The sequence below is a fragment of the Myotis daubentonii genome, chromosome 16 (genome assembly GCF_963259705.1).
Source record: "Myotis daubentonii chromosome 16, mMyoDau2.1, whole genome shotgun sequence".
Taxonomy (NCBI): Eukaryota; Metazoa; Chordata; class Mammalia; order Chiroptera; family Vespertilionidae; genus Myotis; species Myotis daubentonii.
The window spans coordinates 40,654,653-40,679,976 of record NC_081855.1 but is presented as its reverse complement, the minus strand read 5'-3'; the positions used below and the strand labels follow the sequence as shown (position 1 = coordinate 40,679,976).

At 45.1% G+C, this 25,324-nt stretch overlaps 1 protein-coding gene across 4 annotated transcripts in view; it reads right to left on the bottom strand.

Moving 5' to 3' along the window:
- CEP112 (centrosomal protein 112) overlaps window positions 1–25,324 on the bottom strand; it is a 298,077-nt gene that overhangs the window by 42,759 nt on the left and 229,994 nt on the right. For all 4 annotated transcript variants that reach the window (XM_059670060.1, XM_059670062.1, XM_059670063.1 and 1 more), the window contains one exon: window positions 22,342–22,491. In XM_059670060.1, the coding sequence (XP_059526043.1) occupies window positions 22,342–22,491 (150 nt within the window). The remainder of the gene's footprint in view (window positions 1–22,341; window positions 22,492–25,324) is intronic.

The window sequence follows — 25,324 nt, the reverse complement described above, 5'->3', positions numbered from 1 at the left end:
CTGGCCTCCCTGCGTCTCCTATGTTGTATGCGAGAATGTGTGTGAAACGGAAGACACCCGTGGTCCCTTTAGCACTGACATTCCTTTATTTGATGGTGGCCACTTTCTCAAGCGTTTTACTACATCACCCACATTTCTCCCCATCCTAACTCCTTCCTCATCTGTGACCTGATTTGGTCTCCAACACCGAATTTAACTTGCTCTCTGAGGTTAGCATGATGCTTCTATTGACAACCCAATGCCTTTCCCACCTAAATCCTCCGTGACCTCTGTTGCACTGAGCACTGTTAGGACCCTCTCCCCCCAGAAGTGTAGTCCTTCAACACCACAAAATCCCGGTGTCCTCCTCCCTCTTCCTCCTCTTTTAATAGTGTATATTTCCCAAATTAGGTTCTTCACTCGTCTCTCTTGCAGATGACTGATTATTCAATCAATTTCATAAATTAATACAAGTATTTCTATCTGAGCATATACCATGTGCCAGGCACTACGCCAAACACTACCTCTAAAAAGCATCAAATCTAATTCGCATGACACACCTGTAAAGGAATAGTTGTGACACTAGGTAAACAGTGCGGAGGAAGTTTTAAGTGTTGAGTGGGAACTCGGGCAAAGCAACACGTGCTGGGGAAGGGCTAGAGAGAGAACTTCACCAAGGAGGGACTGTGACTGGGGAATGTTTGCGGGAGTGGTTGGGGTGGAGAGGGGTCCCGGCAGGTGCCCCCAGAGGGAAGGCATGACCACAGGAACCAGCAGGGGTGCTGGTGACACAGGAGGAAGGGCAAGCAGAGGATGGCCCTGAGCCCGGGGGGCTGCCTGGGGTCCCCGAGGGCCTGTGGGCAGGAGGGCTCTCCATTGCCCCCTGCAGCACTGGGATCCACCACAGGCCTAAGGTCAGCCTGACCACAGGAAGGCATCCAGGTGGTGGTGCAAACCGTGGGGGCAGTGAGGCTGCTGGGGGCTCCTGAAGAGTCCCAGCAGGACACGTGGGACAGTCTACGGGACAGAACGGGGAAGCTGGTTCCCTCTCTTGCATAGACAACCAGGCCAGGAAAACCCCCTGTGCACCTCAGGGTCCTGGGTGCAAATACCAGGCACAAGCATTTTGCCAAAGTTTGGGAGGACGGAATGAGGCAAAGCATTAAACTCCAAGTAAGTGAGAGTTGGTCTGGAAAAGTCACAACTTTATAGCCTGTGTAGCATTCATTGTGCAGGGACCCTGCCCGAGGCGTGCGCTCCGTCATAGCAGGGAGACCCTCAGGAGGCCGGGGGCACCAGCCAGTGAACTAGAGACAGTGAGAGGCCATGGGCTGGGGGTCACCAGAGGCAGGTCATGGGCTGGGAGCAGAATGCATGTACCAGGCACAGGAGGAGTTTCTCAGAGTCACCGGGGGCTTCCAGGACGGGTGGCTGGTGCTTTGCAGTAACCAAGGCAGGGAACACAATAGAATTAAAATATACGAAAGGAAGAGAAAAAATAACTTTCTGTGTGACACTGGCTCAACAGCAATGGAAAACCAACAGCCTGGCCATCAGAGTGTGGTGCCAACATGGGAACAGGTAACAGCATTGGGGCAGCAAGATGGTGAGTTCAGTTTCAGAGCCACTGAGCTAGAATGTCTCTCACGATACGCAGGTGTCCCGGCCCAGTGGGCACAAAACACCGGCTCCAACCAGGGCTTTCTGGCTGACACTTTGATTCCAGACCTCCAGCCTAGAACCAGAGACAGTAACTTCACTGCTTTAAGCCACCCAAGATTTTGATCTTTTGTTATGGCAACCCTAGGAAACTGCATACACAGGAATAAACTTCCCTTGTTTTACACTTTTTTTCTGTGAAACACACACACACACACACACACACACACACACACACACATACACACGTGTTTTATACTACCCAGTTCTAGACCTCGTTTATCCATGGAAGGGCGACGGCCTCTGATCATGAGAAGGTCAGGAAAATGGCATGGGGAGCATTACTCCTGCTGCATTTATTCACCTGTACTTTTATAACTTTGTGTATGCAGTGATATCGGGGCATAGAGGAAGTCATTGAGGCAGAATGCTGGCACACTCCCAGTGGTGGAGGAGAGAATGCCCTCGGTGGGAGGAAGAGGCTGTAGGTGAGCCTGCCTCTGGCACCTTCAAGTTCAGATAGGGGGTGGAAATTTTACACACCAGATAAAGTGCTTTTCTTTTTTCCAACCTTAGGATACTGTGCTATCCAGAGCCAATACTTATGAAAGAAGAAGTTTAAAAATTTCCATTTAAACCACTTAGAAGGAGAGGATTTACTAAGATCCTGTTTAATGTTCAGCTGACACATTGTCAAAAACATTTATCACGCAACCTTTTGAAGTTGCTTCCACTCCATGTTAGTTATTAAAGCTTAGATTGCAGTTAGTTATCAACAGCAAAGCGGACACGTGAGAGGGCGTGGCCAGACGATCAGGCTGATTTCTGAACGAAGCAACATTAAATTCTCCTGATCAGAAAGACCCGTGACCTCATTTTCATGCTGAATGCACAATACCGCTGATTTCTGAAATCACCTCTCCATAGACCCAGAAACAAGGGGGGTGAGGGACCTGGAAATTTCATTTATGGCTCCTCACGCTCCAATTGGTAGGAATCTTCAACTCTAAGAACATGCTACTCTAAGCCAGCTTGTCCTCTGAGTGCAAACTGGGAAAAAGTGACCCACATTATTGAGATTTCTCGGCAACTTAATTCCTGACATAAATTTCTTCACATTGAGAATACCTCCAGTTCCCAATTTTGCAAGAGGAATCAAAATGCTTTATAGACAATTCCACTAGATAATGCTCTTTAAGTACATGCCATGTGATAGGCATCGTATTGAAAGCAGAGAGTCGGGTAGGACATGGTCTGACCTTCTAAGGAGGTCACAGTATCACAGAAGGTACGCGATAAGGACAAAAAGCAGAGGAGCACAGTGAGTGTCTTAAGCATCCAATTGAGAGAACAAACGGAAAAGGGAAGGGCAGAGGAAGAAGTTCAAGGGCACCACAGGAAGCGAGCAGATAAGCGCAGAATGTGGGACATTCTACAGGACAACCAGGACAACGCGGTTCTGCAAGAAGTCCACAGCATGGGATAGAGAGCGGGGGAGGGTCTGCTTCAGGAGGGAAAGACAATACTGATAACAACCCAATGTAATGCTTGCTCTTGTTTGGATCCAGATTCAGACAGTCAACTGCAAAATGGCATCTGAAAGTCCACTGGTGATTCCTAAAACGAAACAGCTCTCAGGTGACACCAAATGATAACTGTGGATTTTCTAGTCTGACATCGGCTAGTCCGACTGTGGCTGCATGAGATAATGCCCACGTTTTCTAAGAGCATCTGGGATGCAGAGGGTAAGATGACATGAGGTCTGGAATGTGCTGTAACACACTTAGCCTAGAGAAAAGGTAATGTAATATGGCTGAACCCGGAGAACTGCTGGAGTGGGAGGTAAGCACTTGGGAGTGCATAGTACCAGACTCTCCACTCTTGGGCATGTTTGAAAATTTCCATAATAAAACTGAAAAAAAGGCCTGTAGACAATAAAATGATAGGGGGGGAGCACAAGGAGATGAGGGAAGTCTTCAGGTGGAAGGTGGCCTGGGGGAAACCCAGGATCAGAGCTACCAGTCGACAGGCAGAAGGTGGGGAAGCGGGGAGAACTGCCTGTCCAAGAAACAGCATTTGCAGAGGTAAATACCAGGATGGACACAGCAAAAGACATGCAGTCCACGGGGCAGTTCCTAGAATGCGTGACAGAGGCGGGTCCGAGCACTGAGGCCTTGAACGCCAAGCTGAGTTCCCACGGAATTTGGTGAAGAGGAGAGGGACTTTTGTGCAATGCCTACTCTCAACAAAGGGACCCAGAATTACTTCCTGGGATCAGTAACACGCGTCCCAGGCTTAGCAGGCACAAATTTGGACACATCATCAGTTCTCCTTTCTTCCCCTCCCCGGAGTCCCACCCTCACTTAACATTCGGTACCAAGAGCTCCCTGTGCTCCCTGGAGCAAGTCCTGAGATGCTGTAAGTGACAGAAACCAGGGCATGAAATGAGTGTTCTTATCCTCATAGGCTAATTATGACACCCCCCTCACCGCCCGACTCATGGATAAGGCATACAGAAGATGAGTATCAGGACAAAAAATTAATACCTCTCTTTCCACTTCTTCTAAGTCTCTGTGGAGACTGAAATATTCTGTATTTATATGTCAGGTGGAAAGTAGCCTGGAGAAAACGTCTAATAGAGCTTACATCTCAGGCAGGAAGAGTTCCAAAGCCTTTTGAACTCTGGCGCATTAAAATGCCTGCAGAAATAGTCTAAATCAGGACAGGTTACCCTCATCACTGCCCTCCTCCGTCCGACTGGCAAAGCCAGGCAAACGTGTAATTTCTGCTGTGCCATGAAACCCTTCAAAGGGGTTGGAGCAACAAAAAAGCCTTCTGCTCTCTCACCAGCAAATATAAATAGTGACCAAAATAGTAGTAGAAAGTAAGCTGGGTCAGACTCGCCCGGGCCCTGCTCTAGTTTTCACTTTTGGTGAGAAGTGAGCAAGGGTGTGCTCCGAGTGACATGCAGAAGCAAGGCCTGCTGGGCTCTGGGCTGAGCCGTCGGCGACACAGAACCATAAGGAGGCTTGTGGTCCTGCCAAAGGCCACCTGTGCCAAGCTGAACTGGCTGAGGCCGGGCCAGGAAGGAGGTGAGCACTGGGCACACAACCCTGAAAGGCAGACATAGGCACAAAATAAATGGGAAACACACCTAAAGTATTCAAAGCATACCACACCGCCAACCCCAACCACACCACGACCTCCATGCATCAATCATTCTCATTATTCCCTGTGTTTTTCTGGTTTCTGAGCTTTATACTAAGGTCAGGAGATGATATGCGGCAAGTGAGTGTCCTGGTGGCCACGGAAAAGCATAATATGTGAGTAGAGTATGGCTTTCTAGCTAGTGGTCTCGGGTGTTACCAGGTATGCAGACAATTAGAACCTGCTTCTGTAATTAAAATTATTACGTGGCCTTCTGAAATTGCTGTTTTTATTTTAGGGAACTACAAGACCAAATCTGCAAAGGATACACATTATATTAACTTTAGAAACAAAAACATAAGAAAACTCTAAATATAGCCCTGTAAGAAAAACCTATACTGTCTGAAAAACAATTTACAAGTTATTTTCAGAGCAATACCAAATTGTGGTGAGACACATTGATTCTTACAAAACACACTGTGGTGATGGCAAAATTCATGAATATAGCCCATTTCTATCCCTCAGATTCTTTAATAACTATTATTTCTTTCCATATGAAGTCAATTTTCTTTCCTTCTCCCCTAAGTTCCTCTGCGAGGAGCTAAGAACATCTCAAGCGCCTCTTCTCTCGAATCCTGGCCACCGGTCACCTGTGTATGCCAGCTTCTTGGCCACCCTGGTGACGGAGGTTTTGGCTGTCTGTTCCCTAAACTCTGAATACCTTCCTCGCCTAAATCAGGCAACATCCTCTCCCTCCCCCTCTTCAAAAAGGATTCAATGTTCCCAAGAAAAGGTGTCCTTTTGAGCTCTAAACATAATCTCTCTCTCTGTAAATATACAGAATATACACATATAGATATTTCTGTCCATGTGTAAGTATTAACATTTTTAAGTAATTCTGATTGTTATATCTATTTTACTTTCAATGAGCCAGATGTCTTATGGCATTCTCTTTTTGTGCCTATATAATGTCATTTTTACCATCACTTGATAATATTGGCTATTTGCATGCAGATGAACGTTGCCTAATAGTCCACACATCTGTCAGTTTACTCATCCCCCTAGGTGTGATTCAGAGTGTGACCCGTCCTAGCCTCCCCTTCCCAACTTCCACAATATGACCTCAGTGTCCCCATGAATGAGCCACCTGTGTCCCTAGTCATCCTCTTAGTTCCTCCACGTCCTCTCCTCTGAAAACTTGAACCTCACCTCCATTTTGACAACCCGTTCCACTGCCATATATATGCATTCTCTTACTATTTAGAATTGGGGTATGTCTGAAGTCTTAAATTAAGCCATCCATATGCTGGCCTAGTAAAAGGAATGACCTCATTACAGATTTATATACAAGGAAACGGTGGGTGTACGTACCCAATAAAAACAGTACCCTCTGGCTGACGTAGCAGGGAGCAGTGGAAGGTGAGGGTGGATAGTTGAGCTGTCTTGTGTTTCACTGGTCAGGGGCACTAACTGAAAGCTCTCAGGTAGGGGGACCATATGATTGGGTCTGCTTAGATACGTGGCTGGTTTATTGCTCTGGTCATACATGAAGGAGCTGTATGAGGGAGCAATGAGACTCAGGAAGAGTCCATGGGAGAAGAAATCAGCATAAAAAGTGGATTGAGGTAACAGTCATAGAAAGAAAAGGGTTAATTTAAGCCAGAAAAAACTGACTATGTAGGAAGGAAGCAAGGAAGGGAAAAAGTCAGCTGAGGGGTTTGGTGTAACTGAAGTTGTGAGCAGCAAGAGCGGGGAGGAAACAGGTTGAGGTCTAGATGCCAAGAGGTCATCCACGGAGGTGTCTGTCCGGTCTGGAACTAGAGGGGACCTAGGGCCAGGGTTCAGTTGTGACTCTTCTGCAGAAGAACAGAGCTGAGGTTGTAGGAGAGAACGAGTTTGCTGAGGGACAAAGAATAGAGGACATCACAGAGCGCTGGTGCAGGATTTCTGCTTAGGGCTCCTGAAAAGAGAAGAGCAGAGCCACGGACCACAGAAGGCATCCAAGGGTGGGATCTGGGGGCTCCAGGAAGGAGAGACCGTAAGGAGGTGGTTAGCAGAGTTGAATGCTGTTCCGGGGAGTTGGGGGAGAGTCATGACTGACAGCACACTTGTCATCACCATCATCACTATCACCATCACAGTAACAACTCCTACTAAAATCCTACTACTCCTGGTGATATTAAAGTAGGATGATGATCATTTCTAAAAATGTGGTTCTGCTAGTTGATAGATGTACATGCCACATTCATTTCTTCATTCAACAAGAATTAACTGAGTGCTTGCTATTTGCCAAATACTGAACTGGGCACTGGGCACAGACATGAGCGTATGGTGAGAAAGCAGAGGGAATAGGCCCAACCCTACTTCTGTACGGATCTGGGGCTGTAAGAGGTGGAGGGGAAAGGGGTCTAAGTGGGGGAAGCTAGTCTGAGTCACAAATTTGTTTCTAGGGGAAGAACTGAATCTGATAACCTTTAAGTATCTGAAATGTTATATTATGCTAATTGTACCAGGAGATCCATCTACCACTCATAACAATGTTTCTGTTGGAAAATGTATTCAGAGTTTCCATTTGGGATGTAAGGAACACATTTCCCCTTACAACAGTCTTGTAGTGAAATCGGTTCAAAATGTGGGGGTAATGGTGGAAATGAGGAGAGGGGATTAGGAGACTCGTAGGAGAAAAACAATGAGAGGGCGTGAGGGCATAAGGGGCATTCAGGAATGATACGATTCTGGGCTGGACACCAGACAGGGCAGGAGTGTTCCAGGAAATGGAAGACCGGGAGCCATGCTATGATCACAGGTCTGGATTCTAGTAATTGTTTATTATCGCTATAACCCTTTAAAAAAACTGCACTTCATACATACAGAAGCCAGGATCTCTAAACAATAGTGCAAATGATTCAAGCTGGAAGACATTCTCAGCTGCAATGAAATTCATATTTACAAGTTCCATTCTATTTAATTCCCAGAAAAGTGCTATTAACCTTTATGGCTCAGCTCTCACTGGGAAATACAATTTCCGCAGCAAAATAAATATGTATATTTTAGGACTTCTTCCTGCAACACACTTAAAAGTCTGTCTTATGAAGTTCGAAGCTTGCCTGGTCCCTGGACCAGCCTTTCAAGGGTGCCAGGAGCCTCAGGCAAGTGGCCGGATGGGCAGATGTGGCTCACCCTCACACTCTTGGAACTGTAATGATCTCACAGATAGAAGGACAGGTTGGTCCCAGAAGAGAGAGAAGAACTCCAAAAGGACACTAGAAATGGAACAAAAATAAGGTTTTGAAACTCATTTGATGATTTTCAGAATGCCGTATTTTGAGCCCTGTACTTAATTTTCATCTTTCCTTTTGATTAGCAGTTTTTCTTCTCTGGCTTTTGAATCCCAGCTCTTCCTCCCGGCTGCGGGGCTTAACCTCAAGGCAGACATTTGAAAGGACACAGTCTCAGTCAGGTCCCCATACAGCAGGTACAGCTACAGATGCCCTCCAACAAATAGAAAGCACCGTTTTGAATTTTTTTTCCAAACCATTTACTACAGACTCTGGCTTTTGAGTGTAATATTTCCTGTACATCATTTCTTGGAAAACTAACAGCTAGAGAATTTTGTCCCAGTGAAGGCATGGTGGCTGAAGGTGAAATGTTTCAAAGGACCCATTGCTTCTTGGCCAGGGAGAAAGAAGAGAAACAAAAGTGTAGCAGCACTTGCTCTCTCTTACCCCCGACACTGAAGTCAGCAGCCCTCACAGGCTTCTCTAGCAACCTCAGTCTAAAAACCATATGGTGCCAACATTTTTTTTCTTTTACCCGTAAATGTTTTTCTTTCTGATAACTTTCCTCTATTCATATCAAATTCAACTCATCTCTTAAACTCTATACAAACGTGCTGGGGATAAAAGTGTGTGTGTGTTTTTATTATATCCTAACTGGAGGTTGCATTTACTATTTTAATTTCAATCAAACCTAAACTTTTGTTCTATAGACTATAATCAATGATTAACTTTTTGCTAAGCGCCTTCTCCTTCACCTGGTCTCACTAGGAAGATAGCCTCTTTATGGGCCCTTATTCTCATTGTCTGTTTCACTAAACAGGGACTTGTATTAAATGCTAGTGATTTTGCATGGGGTGGGGAAGATTTAGTTTAACTTTTTTTGACATATTTATGTTTATTGATAAATGAAAGGCATTTCTGTGTCATGAATAACCAAGCCTCATAAGGAGAAAGGAAAGGGAATCCAACTTCTCAGGACTTCTGGATGGTTAGGGGCTGACAACTGGAAGAGGCCGGACCAGAAAATGTTCTTACCTCGGGTGAAGCCTGTAAGGATGACTGTTCTCTTAGCCCTAAAATTCTGTCAAGTGTTTGCAGGCGAAACATTCAGAGAAATGCTTTCACTGATGTGCCTCAGAGAGATGTGGGGAGGAGAGGGGAGCAGGGGAGCAGGGAGGTAAGCCTGGCGAGGAGAGGGAGTTTTGGATGCTTAAGAAGTTAAATTGCTTGCTTTCTCTGCACGTGTGTTGCCATATCATTTCAAAAAGAAAGTGCTTTCCAAAGGGAACCACACATGATTCCTTTATACAGTCCACATACAAGCGGTCACTAGGCCTCCGGTGACTTGGCGTGAACATCTGGCGAGCCCAGGAGGGAAAGGAGTGGCGGCGTCTCAGGCGGGGGCGTGGCTCTGGGGCTGGCGGTGAGTGGCCCTGCTCTCACAGAGCCCAGGAGCCTGGAGGCAGTGCAGAGAGCAGCCACCACCACGTCACGTGGGTCCACGCCACAGGGGGACAATCAGAGGACACAGGGAGCAGAAAGGGTGGGACGTAAGCCAGCCTGGGAGGCAGGAATGGTCAATGAGGTCTTCCTAGGGACAGAGACCTCTACGGTGAGACCTGGAGGATCGGGAGGAGGCGGGCAGGGGAAGGGGCCGGGGCTGGAGAAGGCAGCAAGTTTGTCCCGGTGAAGAGTACAGATGAGGACTAGGGAGAGGGCGGACTGCAGGGAGCGCAGAGATGAGAGGTGGCTGAGAGCGGGGGCCGGCTCTGGAGCCCTGAAACCTTGTGAGAGCATCTGGGCTGCAGCCTCTGCCCGTGCGGACCTGGTGAGGGAAAGGTCCCTCTGGGTGTGGTGCAGAGACAGGCTGAGGGAAGCAACCCTGGGGTGGGAGCCTGTTCACGCCATGCACTGGGGAAAGGGCCCTGGGGATGCAGAGAAGAGGGTGAGGCAGAGTGAGGACCAGAGCCAGGTGACCGGCTGGCTGTGGGAAATGACAGTCGGAAAGCAGCATGAGCCTTGGCTGGTCAAACAGGTGAGCAGTGCCGCTGACTGCACTCGGGAGCACGGAGCAGATGCAGGTGTGGATGGGTCACAGTTTCAGTTTTGAACGTGGTGAGTTTCAGGTTTCTGGAGGGCATGCCGAGATCTGTGTAAATATCCAGGAAGCTTCCAGAAAGATCTGGGATGCAGTTGAGCTGGGAGATCTGGGCTAGAGATAGAAAGTTGACAGTTGTCAAAATATGGGTGGATGAGACAGCCTACATGAGATCATGGAACCTAAAGAGAAAAGAAAGCCCATCGTCCCCCGGGGGGAACAACACGGTTTGAGGGCAAGACAGACAACAAGAGGCCGTGTACGTGACTAAGAGGGACCTGCCTTCCACTGAGTCAGATGCTGCAGGGAAGTCAAGCAAAGATGGAGTTTCCTGTGGATTTAGCAACAAGGATGCCACTGTCGACCCAAAGAGCAGTTTCTGGCAGCGCCAGGAGACATAAGAAACAAGTAGGAATGGAGTGTAGACAGCAGTTAGAAGAGGCCAAGAGAGGTTCATTTAAAGTGGTTATGTTTGAACATACCTCAAACTCTGATTGGATAGGGTCTTTTAACAATTATGAAGGCCTTAAGTAGAAGATACTCTTCTAAATGCTTTTCAAGCATGAATTCATTACATCTCACAGCAATTCCTCTAAGTTCTGCTATTAGTTCCACTTTTGAAATGAGGAAACCGAGGCACAGAGAGGTTAAGTGACTTGTTTGAGATCCTGTGGTTTCTAAGTGGTGGAGCTGGACTTGAACCCAGGCAGTCCGGCTCCAGAACCCATCTTAGGAGGTTCGTTCTCTCCCCCCCGCCCCCCCACCCCTCTCTCTCAACACATGGAAGGTATCAGAAAGGAATGTTTGAGCCTTAGCAAAATGAAACAGTGGCAACATCAGAAACACCCTTCAGTTTGGCAAATTGTGAAAGGACATGGGAAATTACTGAAAGGACGCAGAGCCTGCCGCCTTCATCCCAGGTGCTGGGTCCTTCCAAAAAGTAACGAGCACCGCTGTGCTGGCCCTTGAACTTGTTCACAGAAAGAAAGTCACCTGAACTAATGCATTTTCCAAATGAGCGGCTTCCTCCTGGAAAACAAGCTCCTCAGTCCTCGCACAATCAGTCTTGGCAGGAGCCTGTCTGTGGACCTGCACGTCTAGGCGGCTGCGCGAGGCCGCACTTACCGATAACATTTCCTTCCGTTGGAATGCTCTGGAATCAGGTGAAATGTTCAGAAAGTGGCTTTTCTAATCATGACTCTTCTCTAAATTGGCTTTGAACATTTTGTTTCTAAGGAAATTAGTGACAATAAATAATAATAATAATAATAATAATAATAAAATCAAAGTAAGCAATAAAGCCAATGACTGAAGGAAACACTTTTTAAAAGCCCAAATGAGAAATGGCTTTGCTGAGCCCCCCTCCAAAAGCCACGGGAAGTTATGTTTGAGTCACAAGGAACCATGAAAGACTGTGGTGGCTCACATATAGTTTAAAGTAAAAACAGCATTTCCGTTTCCATGTGTTTGAATACATGGAATGAGAGGGAAAGACGTGACTTGGGTTCAAGGCTTGGGTTCCAGGCTCGGTGCTGCCAATAGCTACATGGGAAGGACCAGGCACTTGGCCTCTGGGGGCTCAAGTGAAATGCGGCACAAGGATGGGAGAATGAGAGGCCAGGGGACCGACTCCTCTGAGATTCTTTTCAGTTTTAAGATCCTACTAATCAGTGAAATAACACGGGACTGAGATTTCAGCTGGTATACAATGAAACAGGCTCCCTGAACCCACTCTACTTAACACTCTGCTTGTGAAACTTTAAGAGGAAAGGAAGGATGGATGGACAGCATGATGTTTGAGCACATGGAGGCGGTGAGTTGAAGCACAGAGCTGCCACCGAGAAGAGAAGCCAGAATGGAAACCCAACCAGAGGACATGGGACCAGGAGCTCACAGCGAAGACAGGTGCTCGATGGGATCAGAGCTCAGGACCAGTTTCGATGAGCCTGTTAGCAGGGCTGAAGCGGCCACAGCAGCGTTGATCCCATGGAAGCAGATTTGTGGTCAGGCTGGGAGGGATTTTAGACCAAGCATCCAGCTTTGTCCTCTTCAGTCCAGCACATCTCCGTAGTATTTAAGCTAATGTGCTATAGCGTGTTCAAAAGAAGATCACGCACGCAGCCAGATGGAGAACACGAACACCTTGTGAGGTTGATAATGAACTTGCTGAACATTCTACCTGGAGCCCTAACTGTTTCCGTATCCTTTCCATGGAAGATAGGAACTTTCAAGGAGGCGCTGTTTATTACCAATTCCAAAGGAAAAATTAGGCCAAACTTGGACACTTTGTAAATGAGGATTTGCAGAATAAAATGAAATGAGATAAGCCAGCTTGGAAAATAGTGAAGAAGTAAATATATCTCTCTGAGACACACCAGTATTTGCTAAACTATGGAATAATTAGTTTTTAAGCAACAATGAAATACTGATAACAATGATGCACTGCACAAAGCCTGGCAGCCCAGCGAGGTCTGGTCTGCACAGAGGAGCCTGAGAAGAGCCCAGGTCTCTGGATGAGGAATGCAGGCTAGCACCACTTTTGAATTTGGAATGAATCTGCCAGTAGGAATGGCAAGAATAGAAGATGAAAAAGAGCAATCGGGAAGCAGAGAAAAAAATAATGCTTGTTTCTGAGAATGCTGCTGCTTTGTTTTATGAACTAGTCTATTTGTTTTGGCTCCAACTGAACTCAAGAATGTTTTCTGCATATTTTACAGAGTAGTTTATAGACATCAAAGGAACAATCTCTCCTTTCATCATTATTTACACATAAAAATAATGCAATTTGTGGTACATGTAAGATGTTACCTCTTAAAAAGCTCTCAAGTCTAATTTATTAATTGCTTGAGATTTAAAGTTAAACAAGGGTGAGATGCAAATCATATGCTAGTCTGAAATATTTTACCACCAAATCTTGTTTTATTAATGAGATGTTGAGCAGCCACATGAATATTTATTTAGGTGGTTAGAGGGCTTTATGAAGAATCCTGGAGCAAGTGACAGAGACATAAAAGTAAATGGTTCTATCTCTCCTGAAAGCAATGGGCTGCTTCTTTGTTTTGAATTCCACATTTTCCGCTGTGCTCGCAACATTAAAGCATTCCTGTAACCCACCAGCCACCAGTTCTCTCTCGCTCCAGATCTGCCGTTTCAGCTTCAGCGGCTGGTGCCGCTGCTATGATAGCAACGGCCTCCTGCTGACAACCCTGCAAATAACATTTTCGCCTTTTCTGATAGCTTGACAGACAGCACCACATTATTTTGGTCCAATTATACACATTTGGAAAACACGATACATGTATAAAACCAGGACTCTTTTTTACTAATTTACTGATTTTGATTCAGTGCCTTGGAAATTGTGTAAGGCTGTGTAGATTAACTCTCTTATTAGATGTTTCTTGTGCAACAAATCCCCTAAAAATAGCGCGATCTAAATGTGAAGCACCATGAGCTAGGCCCATCTGAAACGTTTCCAGGCACATTTATGCAGAATCAGTTATGATAATACAACTGCTTATTCACAGCTTCACTTTTTCTCTCACAGACAATGTATAATAGCTGTTGGAAAATATGCATGTATGTATACATATATGTATCTTTACGGGGAAAGTATATACATGCACACGCATACATACATGCCATTTCCTTTTTAAAAAAATACACAGATGTCAACCTACACATGTAAACATAGGATCATATGAGAGATAGATATACATAGGAAGTCAGGTGCTAAACTTCTGTAGCAATGAAGATGATCTGAAACCAAGTCCACCAGCAGGCGTCCTGCTCCAGGGCCCCTCTTAATCCAGGCCGCTCTTCACCCCGCCTCTCCTGCTACCCTCCAGGCACCTGCACCTGCCCCTCCCCAAGGCCTCTGGCTCCCCTCCTCAGGTTCCTAAACTACTCTGGAGCTCTCCTCTCCTTTCCCCTCCAGATACCACTTTCCAGTTCTTCCAGTGGGATGAGCACAGCTCATTGTTAGGAAGAAGATCTCATTAGAGTGTGAATTACTCCAAGTAGTAAAATATGTTAACACATCAGAAGGATGCTTGCATCTTAAAAGAGGAGTGTGTTAACCCAAAGGCAGAGAGAGAGAGAGAGAGAGAGAGAGAGAGAGAGAGAGAGAGAGAGAGAGAGAGAGAGAGAGAAAGAATTCCTACTTGCAAGGTTGGTGCTGATGTGCTTAAAGCTGCCTTAACAAAAAACCAGTAATAAACCTAAAATTCAGCATTTAATGACAAGAGATTTTTAACACCAGCTATGTCTTCATGTTTGGGTGCCCAGCACTGTGGGTGCTATGCAGAAACCAGAAGCATGAGACATAAACCATTAAGAGAACCACCAAGCATTAATGATAGAACTTCGTAAAAGAATGAGGTCCCAGGGATGGGGCAGCCAGAAACCTTCATGGAGGAGGTAGGCAGGACCTTGAGATGGCCTTGCTAACTCCAGACAATCTGAGGATGAACAAGAGGCTGCAGAGAAGAGGGAGGTACACAGCTCAGTGAAGGCGGGACCTGGGCACTGAAGCGCACTTGGGGACAGTGACCACACCGTCTTGGCTAGACCTGAATGTGCCCACTGGGGAGTGCTGAGAAGTCTGCGTGGGCTCTGCAATGCCAGGCAGAGGAGTTGGATCTTGATGTTATAAGCAATCTTCTCAATTCAATTCAGTAATATGACATTGTGAGGATGAAAATATCATCAAAGGTATCAAAAGTCCTATCCCCCTGCCCCCCTCCCCAAATAACCACTTACCCATTTTTGAGACCCATTCAGGCAATTTTAAGTGTATGACATCCTGCCTCCTGTCACTTACTATGGATTGGCAATCTTGTCTCATTTTCGTACAGAGATCTACTTCATTTTTAAAAAGTGCCCCCATAACATTACATTGTATGACCATACCATAACTTACTTTCTTCCCTAGCTTTTTGCTCACAGAGATATTGTCTATCAATTCCTATTAATGGAACTGCTGGGCCAAAGGTTATATGCATTTAACGTGGTCATAGCCCCCCCACCCCCCGCCCCACCCCACTGCCCTCCAAAGAGGCTGCACCGATTTATGCTCCCGGAAATGGTGCATTATTGAGTAGATGTTCAAATTCACAACTTAGTCCCATCACATGGCAGCCAGCCCCTTCAAAGCTTTGGAGTTTTGAGCTATATTTCTTTAATTATGGCCAAAGGTGAGCAACCTTGAACATGTTTGCTGCGTCTCACTTTTCGTCTGTGAACTGTGTCACTATCCTTTGCTCCTTTTGCCCACTGGCTTGTTCTTTTCCGATTGGTTTCCAAGCTCACACCTTACGGCAGGCCCATCAGTGACTTGAGGTTTCTCTGGCAGGTTCTTCATCCTGGCTGGAGCTGGGGACCTTTGCCAGGGCCATTAGCTGAGCACAGGCTGTTTTCAATCAATCACAAGTTGAGAAGGGCTCTGAATAGGGTCATATCAGAGGAATAAGCAATACATTCTAGGACCCTGGTGGACTTGAGATAAACTGGGATGAGGGAAAGGAAGGACAAAGATGAGCCCAGAGTTTCTAACAGGAAACAGAAAGATTGGGGGTAACCCTGTTAGACTGCAAAGAAGAGCCAACTGGGAAGGGAAGATGATAATTCAATGGTGTAGTTACCGACAAATTTAAAATGGCAGTGAATCCTCACAAAGAACATGATTTACAGGCAGTGCGATATCGGACCAGCCAGGAACCAGGCTGAGGTTCTGGGGGTCATCTCTATAGGAGTGACAGCTGAATCACAGAGGAGGTGAGCTCACCGTGGAGGGAGAAGCAGAAGCAAAGCCTAGGATGCAGGCGTGAGGAACTCCCACGAGGAGGAAGAGAGGCCAGCAGGAGACCAGAAGAAGTAACATGTAAACCGAGAGAAGCGTGAGTGTCTAGAGCAGGAATTAGCAAACTATGGCCCACAGATCTAGCAGGAACCCAGTCTATTTTTCAATAAAGTTTTATTACAACACAGCCACACCCACTTGTTGACATATAGTCTAAAGCTGTTTTCAAGAGCTGAGTAATTGCTACAGAGACCGTATGGCCCACAAACCCTAAAATATTAAGTATCTGGCCCTTTATCAGAAAATGTATACTGAATCCCATGCCAGAGAGGAAAATTGTTGGTCAGTGTAGTCAAATGCTGCATAGAGTTAGAGAAAGATTAGAAGTGGGGGGAAACCACTGAATTTTAAAAAAAGGTGGTAGGTTACTTTGCAAACTTTATTATACTGGGATTAGAACTTTAAGTGAATATTTGGAAGAGCTGAATCATAGACACATCAGAAAAAGCAATGCAAGTGACTGGTTGGTAGTAAGGAAGAGTAGAAGAGGAATAATGGAGTATCATCTGTCCACCTGTCCATCCACACACACTCTGTGTTGAGGGGGTTACCATGACCATGGGCATAAGAGCTGAAGGTCAATTTCATCAAGAGAGTGAAGTGGGGAAAGGGAGCTGTTGCAGCAGTGGTATGCGGATAAATGTTTGATAACTGGCTCTCCATAAAGACCCGAGGCAGCGTGCACCGTCTCCATGGTGAGCACCCAGCTGGCTGAGCCCTAACAATGGGCCAGGCGCTCCCTCAGGCCTCCACGGGGGCGGGGGGCAGGGGGGGGGCGGGCAGCGCTGCTACTGGGTGTTGTGGTCACCAAGGCTGAAGTTGGGGGGGGGTGGTGGTTTCTTATATAGTTCATAATTATTACACATTAAAATATTTCTAAATTTGTAAATTTTTTAAATACTAAAAAACTAAATGATGCCTATGACTTCCAATATTTGATTAAGCAAAGCAATGCATGTTTTGAGTCATGTGATAGTGACATTAACCACCAACAGCCCCAGAGTGACTTCTGAGGAGTGAAATTCACCTCGCCATGGGGAGGAAGGAAGTTTTCCCGGAACTCTTACAATCCACATGCATTCACTCATCAAACCTGAGTGGCTCCTTGGTGTGTACGAGGCAGTGTTCCAGAGGCTGAGAATATTTTTCTTAGGGCTTGAAAGATTTTGTCTTCTGAGCAAATAATCTTCAACTAGTCTTTAAATGAAATAAAAATTTGCCAGAGAGCGGAACAGGAGGAAAGGTAAAATAATTTGGTCATTTATTCTCTGATCACTTGTTATTGTTTTAATACATATTTTTATTTATTTCAGAGAGGGAGAGGGAGAAAGAGAGAGAAACATCAGGGATGAGAGAGAATCAATGATTGGCTGCCTCCTGCAAGCCCCACACTGGGGATCGAGCCTGCAAACCCTACCAGGAATCGAACGGTGACCTCCTGGTTCACAGGTTGACGCCCAACCACTGAGCCACACAGGCCGGGCTCTGCTTACTTGTTTTTGCTTCTCCTTGCTTTAGGAAGCCAGGTCATAATTCCCTGCCACCTGGTACCCAAACCTATCTCCCAGGGCATTCTTCCTGGAAAATGGCAAGTATCCCCCATGCCACTTTGGCTGAATGGCTCTGCCTTCCTCTCTGAGCGAGCAGGCGAGCCTTCCTGGGTGGGACATAGAATACACTTCTATTCTTAGCATTATTAATTCTAATTCAGGAGGGCACAAAGAAAACGCCACTTCCCTCTCGCCTTAGGATGTGCAGGCGGGGGAGACGAGAACTAAATAACGAACAGGCCCCAGACAAAGCCGTGGATATGGGGCACTGCGCTTTCTTTCTGCTTCTCAGTGCTGCCGAGCCCCCCACAATGAGCTCTCTACTTTCATTCTTTGGGAAATGGATTCCTGTAAGCTTTGAGCACAGTAAGAATTGCCCAATCTTATGAAATATTCCTTTTGCCCCCTCCAGCCCTTCTGGTAACGCAGACCAGATTTCTAGACATCCTACTGGCAGCCGACCTTTCCTTGTGAACTCCGGTCAGTGGCCAAGGGAGAGCAGCATCAATGCTCTCAAACCTCCTTTCTATGCCTGCAAGCAAGAATCTGACAACATTTCTCCTTGATATGAAATCTCTGCTTGGACATCTGGCTTCACAGTGAGGAACTTTCAATACACTAGCTTCAAAGAAAGGGCTCGGCCTGGCGGGCGGCGGGGCAGGAGGACAGTCCGCAGTCTGTCGTAGAGCTGCTTCTAACAGCTTCCCCAGCGAACTCTGGGAGCAGAGAGGACGGAGCTAACTAACATTTAGATGACTTGGCTTCAGTAGACAGACTTTTGGAGGCCTTCCCGGAGCATACAAACCATGCCCCTCAGATAACACATATGAGCTGTAGGGTGTTCTATTAGATGCTGCCTGATCAGGCAAAATATATGACTGTGGCCACAAGATCTGAGTAATTTTCGCCTAGCTGTGACAGCATCACAGATTGTTTACAAGCTGGTTGCCATTGATGAAATAACATGAGAACCAAGTGGCATTGTTAGTTTTCAGAGCCCTGGTTTATGAGGGGACATCATTCATTAATTCAGCATATTTCCAGCACTTCCACTGAGCCAAATATTGTGCGAAGGGATTGCTCTCAAGAAGCATCAAGTCTAGTTGGTGAGAAAGAGAATTCATAAAAACACAGTTCACAACCTCCCATCTGCAGTCCTCGATCCAAAATCCTCCAAATACTACAAATAAGTTTTGAAAGGTTGCAGTTAACTTGTAAGAACACAAAACTTGACTGATGTTGCCAGGGTGTCCGTGGTCTCTATGTGTCCCATTTATTGAGGATAATCTGCTTTTCCCAGTGCTTGTGTGTTTGATACTGTGTGTTGTCCCAGACCCCACTGGGGACAAAGTACAAGCACCGTGTCACCTTCCTATACTCTGACTTCACAGAACACACGCAGCCTCAGGGCCTGAGATGAGGGACTGTGGAGGTGTGTGGTGAACACTTTACTGCAGGAATTGACAAAGCTGGTGTGAGCCTCTCCCTCGGATGTGTCACAGAGAAGACCACATTTAATTTTCAAGGGAAAGGACTTCCTCAGAGTTCCTGGGACCAGAGAGCAGTGAGGGCGAGGACTGGCAGCGATGAGGTGAGGGAGGGGATTTGCGGAATCGGACTGGAGTGGCCGGGTGGATGCTGGTGGTACTCTAGTTCAGATAATCAATACAAGAGGAAGAACAGGCTGGGGAAGGGAAGAGCGGGGGGAAGGTAACTCTGTGATCTGCCTCGTTTGAGCAGCCTCTGGACCATCCAAGTGAAAATGTGCAGCAGTGGTTAGAACTGGACTGAGAGCTCAGAAAGGCGTCTGGGTGGAGGTGACAATTCAAAAGTCATTTGCATGAATGCTTACTTGAGGGGATGAGACAATGTAGGGATAGTGCATACACAGCAAGGAGAAGAGGCCTTGAGTAATACCACCATTTAAGTGCTAAGAGGAGGAAGAGCAGACGGGGCCTGGGAATGGGAGGAGGCTTGGGAGTGGCAGCTGAGCTGGGAGGTGTTGCCGTGGAGCGGAGGGGTGTCAGAGGCTGTTTCCAGGGCAGATGGGATCACTGCTCCTAGGCATTCCTGGGCTTCGTTGGAATGAGCCCAATCTAAAGGTGGGGTCAAACTCAGCCAGCCACAGCCGGCAGCCGAGCCACACCAGAGATCTGCAGACACCTTGCAAGAAAAAGTAGTGTCCTTTCCTATAAGTCGCCGAGTTTGGGGGATTGTTTCTTATGGAGCATTACTGTGACGATAGCTGACTAACACAGGTTCCTTGTTAAATGTTATAAGGGAGTCAAAGAGGCTTCTGAGAGTAGATAGTAGATTGAACTTCTCTCTCCCAACACCAAATGACGTCAATAAACAACAATAAAAACTAGCAGAAATGCACTAACAGCACAGAAATAGGGTAGAGCAAGGCAGACATCGTACAAAACCGCTCAACCACCTTCAGTCAAGGAAAGACACAGGATTCTGGAGCACACCAGTGAGACGCACAGTGACAACTTCAAACTCCGCCAATGTCCCCGAATCCTTATTTTATAACGACTTCACAAAATTCCAACAACGGGTGCTTGGGACAATGCTCCCACCAACTGAGCCACCTGGCCAGGGCGTTATTTTCCCTTTTTGCTTATATTGGAATTCAATTTTTATTGAAATTTGGAAATTACCTACCAGTTGGTATTTGAACATCACTGGAAAAGAAATTCCCATAAAATGAAAGTTGAAACGAAGTGTTCAACTCAGTTGTACAGGTCAATGAGGACTTGCTGTGCATTTATAAATGAGAAGAGTGCCAAAGATGTCTTTCAATTAGTGAAATATGAAAAAGAAACATCTCTTCTGTCTTATATCACACATAGGGGAAAAGAAAAAGCTCACAGGTAGAATTATATAGGGAAAAATATCATTAATAATAAAATAAAATAAGTCCTTTCTTCTAAAGTGAGGAGGCTGGATGTAATAGCTTCCAAGGTTTTGTTCATACCTTAAAGCAGGGGTCCTCAAACTATGGCCCGCGGGCCACTTGCAAATACAAATATTGTATTTGTTCCCGTTTTGTTTTTTTACTTCAAAATAAGATATGTGCAGTGTGCATAGGAATTTGTTCATAGTTTTTTTAAAACTATAGTCTGGCCCTCCAACGGTCTGAGGGACAGTGAACTGGCCCTCTGTTTAAAAAGTTTGAGGACCCCTACCTTAAAGGTTTTTTACTCTATTCGGGGTTGCCCAGGCTTAAAAAGTATCTTATATAATAAAAGCCTGATATGCAAATCTACCGAACGGGGGAATGACGGGTCGCTGTGATGCACACTGACCATGAGGGGGCAGACACTCATGCAGGAACTGCTCCCCTGGTGAACAGTGCCGGCTCAGCCAGAAGCCGGGCTCATGGCTGGTGAGCGCAGCGGCAGTGGCAGGAGCCTCTCCCGCCTCCGCTGCAGGCAGGTGGTAAGGAGTGAAGGGTCCCAGACTGCAAGAGCCCAGACTACAAGAGGGATGTCTGACTGCCAGCTTAGGCCCGATCCCCTAAGCAGGCAGGGGGACATCCCCTGATGGGTCCCAGACTGCGAGAGGGCACAGGTCAGGCTGAGGGACCCCCCCCCCCCGACACACACACCCAGTGCACAAATCTCATGCACCAAGCCTCTAGTCCAGCCGTGGGCAAACTACGGCCCGCGGGCTGGATCCAGCCTGTTTGAAATGAATAAAACTAAAAAAAAAAAAAAAAGACCGTACCCTTTTATGTAATGATGTTTACTTTGAATTTATATTAGTTCACACAAACACTCCATCCATGCTTTTGTTCCGGCCTTCCGGTCCAGTTTAAGAACCCATTGTGGCCCTCGAGTCAAAAAGTTTGCCCACCCCTGCTCTAGTCTATATATAAGAAAGCAACTTACATTAACACTAACGTTTCCCTAAATTACTCAGATCGTCTACAATGGGCTATAGAAAGCAAGATGGGTGTTAGGCAGAAAAGGGCAGTGATAAAACCCAAATGTTTCTTTGCTTTGTATGATCACTCTACATGCTTTAAGCATTGCTCTAACAAAGTAAAGTCACCAAAAAATAATCCTTTGCTGAGAATTCTTAAAATATTTTTTTTGTTCTCTTCTAAATCTTATTTATAAAGGTTTCCAGATGCTTATCCTCGCAGATTAAATACGCATGAGGCGGACAAACACAGGAATACTCACTGCTCTGGAGCCAAGGAAATGCCATTTGGAGATCGGACTGCCCATCACCCCAGGAACCAGAGTGCAGGGGGTGTCTGTGGCTATGAAAGGTGTGCCTTTCTGAAGCTGTTTGGAAACCACCTAGGTACTCAGCATACACATCCGAGCACAGCAAATAGTTGGAATTCCAAACCTCAAACAGGTTATTTCTCATCACACAGATGCATAATGAGAGGATGTGGGCAGAGAACAGGATGCCAATTGGAAGCTGACTTCTGAGTTTATTAGCCAGCAGTCCTGGGCTGAAAGAGTCATCCTAATATCAAGAGAACGTTCCAAAGTGGTTTTCAAGAAAGAGCACCGGGTGGTTTTCGAATATGTGCTCCATGTGAATGGAGCGAGTTTGCCAAAAATGACTTTGTATGCTGGCATGTGACCTCTCAGAGGGAAGTGGCCTGAGTCACCGGACACATCAAAGGTGGAGGCTAGTGAGTGGGGTGACTGCAGGCTGTGTGGACAAGCCAGATACCTGCAAGCATCTGCCCCCTTTTAATTACATGGCAGCAGCTGGGACCACTGGTTACTGAAGTCTTCCGATTACCTTGATTGCTCGGTCATTATCTCTAATCAGCTGCTTCTTCTCATCTTCAAACTTCTGGGTAACATCCTGCAGCCGCCTTTCCGCAGCGAGTTGCTGCCGGCTGCTCTCTTCTTTCAGGGCGGAAATGGCTGTCTGGAGCTCGGAGATGGTCTAAAATGAAAACAGCATGCGATCACTCGCATTCTTCAGCGAGAGGCGTCTACTTCATATGCATTTATGCTCAACAAAAGAATGGGATTGGCAAGACTCTACTCCACAAACTCAGTATTTCCAATTAACATATCACACACTATAACGCATGAAATTCCACCCAATAAAAGACTGTAATAAAAACGGTGAATGGTGAATAACAGCTGAACCAAATATATTTGGAAGACATTTCCACGATAACATTCCACAATATTTACTCATCAACAGAAAGAACATCTGTGATCTCAAATATATGAAATGCGTCAGATCTTATTTTACTGAGAAATATACTTATTGGAAAGAAAAAAGCTATTGTGCCTTGCCTAATACTTTGAACTGTAATAACCAAAGAAAATAAGGAAGAGTTCATTCTCCATAGTTACCTAATTCTACACAGCAGTTTTTGAGTATTCACCAAAGGCCGAGCACTGTGCTAAGCACTGTAAGTTCCTATGGAGGCATTATTATTGCCCATCATCTATTAATGGAGAAACAGAGGCACAGAAAGAGGCCACACATTTTACAACCAAGGAGACAGGCAGGACTTGAACCATGCACAGTCCGAGCAACTGCTGCACTAATTGGTTCCTCAAACCAGGCTACTTCGAACAGGTTTTGGGATTGAAGAGAAGTTTATGATGACACAGTTCCAAAAAGGTTGCTTTCTTCCTAAGTGCTAATATATTCATGAAAGTTGATTTTGGTCCAAATAGTGTCATTTCAGAGACTCCTGGAGTATTCTCTACACTTGAGAACTGGTTCTCTCTATGACTGGGTGCCCTCCCAGTTCTCAACGCAATCATCTGGCGAGGGAGCTTTGAATTTAATGGGCTGACTCTTCCTTTGGTTTAGATGTATCCACTTCCTTTCAAATTCAATAGTGATGACTTTCAACAGCAGGAAATGGTGGTTTCTTCTAATAAAAGAAAGAACCCTAGTCCTGGGTTAGAACAGAATTGTTGGTTCTAAGGGAGAAAGGCTGGTTGACGAAAAACACCGGAGAAGTTAGTGATCTTCCTTGAAACTCAGTTTTTCCAGCTATTATTAGATGACAACACCAGTTCACAACATTATAAGGCAATAAATAGAAAGTGTCTGGAGTCTCCCAAAAGCCAACTCCTATGGAAATATTAGTTGTTACTACTGACAGAAATAATAGCACATTTACAATAAAATGTGGGGTACTTATGCTTTTAGAAGGGAGCTAAATTCACTGTAACAAAGCTTAACATTTAGAATTTGTAAAGAATCAAATACTAAGACAATTGTAAAAGAGATGATAATAGCAGTATAGTCATATTTTTAAATGCAAACTTGACCCTTCTGCTGTGAGTTGGGGAAATCATTTACTGAGAAGGAAGATGTTTTCATCTGTTTCTTGAATTTTGATGAAATGTTTCCATTCTGGCATCAGTTCCATTAATTCTCATAGCACTTCTATGAAACAGGGAAGGTTAAATTTTTACAGTAAATGTCAAAAACTGAGGCACAGAGTAATGAACTCACTCACAGTCATAGAGCCAGAGGAGCTGGAGATAACAAAGAGCCAGATTTCCTTGGCCCAACATGAAACTTGGGATTGGTATTTTATAAGAACATGGGGCCAAATAGCAAAAATAACTTACTCTCTCAATGACTATTGCAGTGTTTCAAGTTGAGTAAACTACAACTTTGCAGAAGTGGAGAGTTTAATTCTGTAATGTGTTCATTGTGTGTTCGTGTGTGTGTTCGTGTGTGTGTGTGTGTGTGTTAGTTCTATGCAATTTTATCGCGTGCATAGATTCATATATCTATCATCACAATCACGCAATGCATTTTTAAAGTACAGAGTAATTTCATCTCTTTAAAAAAAGTAAGATTCAGATTAGCTTTATAATGGAAGATAAAAATATTTTGGGGTTCTTCAAATGACAAGGGTGTGAAAGAGGGATCTCTCATATTCAGAAGATTTATGACAAGAACACGTGAGAAAGAAAGAAATGCAGGTTTTAGAAAAAAGCATGCTTGCCTTTGTGTGGGAAATTAAACCTTACATTCTTTGAGGGAATAATGAGATTATTTTTGGGAAAATGAGATTACCTTTGGAAAGTTAATTTAAAAACTTATGAAGATGATATAGGGAGAGTGTCAAAACATTTCAGGTTGGACAGATAAACAGATAAATTGGTTGACAGACTGATAGATAAGATGGCTACAGAGACGTGACTAAAATATAGATAATTTTTAAAAACTGATTTGAGATTTACTTTAAGATAGAAAATAATCATACTAACTAGTTTAATAAGCTTTAAGTAAGGAACAAAATTCCCCTGGTTGCAGACATAGAGTATAAGGGAATAGGCTATTTTCATCTTAGCTCAGTGCACATAACTGGCACCCAATAAATACTTAAGTAGTAGAATTATAATCAGAGTAAATAAAAAAATAATTACTTGAAATAGTATATTGAGATAAGCTGGCCTTTCATAGAAAAATTTCCGAGAAAAATGAAAACTAATCTATACAATCCTAATCAAACGCCACCAGTTTGGGTTGAGTCGTAATTAAAAACCATAGAACAAAATGCCGCCATTCAACAAAAGGTACCTGCACTCGCTTCCGAGAAGGAAGTGAATTAGAGTGTTAAAAATTAACATTTTGGAAACAAAAGGAGGGTTCTCTGAGGCTGATACTGTAAGCAACCTATTCCATGAAAGCTATCACAGTTAATAATGATTATTAAGCAATTAATACTTTGAATTAATGTTAGTGGTCTTATTAGGTCTTAAAAATAACAGGATTCTAAATAGAGGTT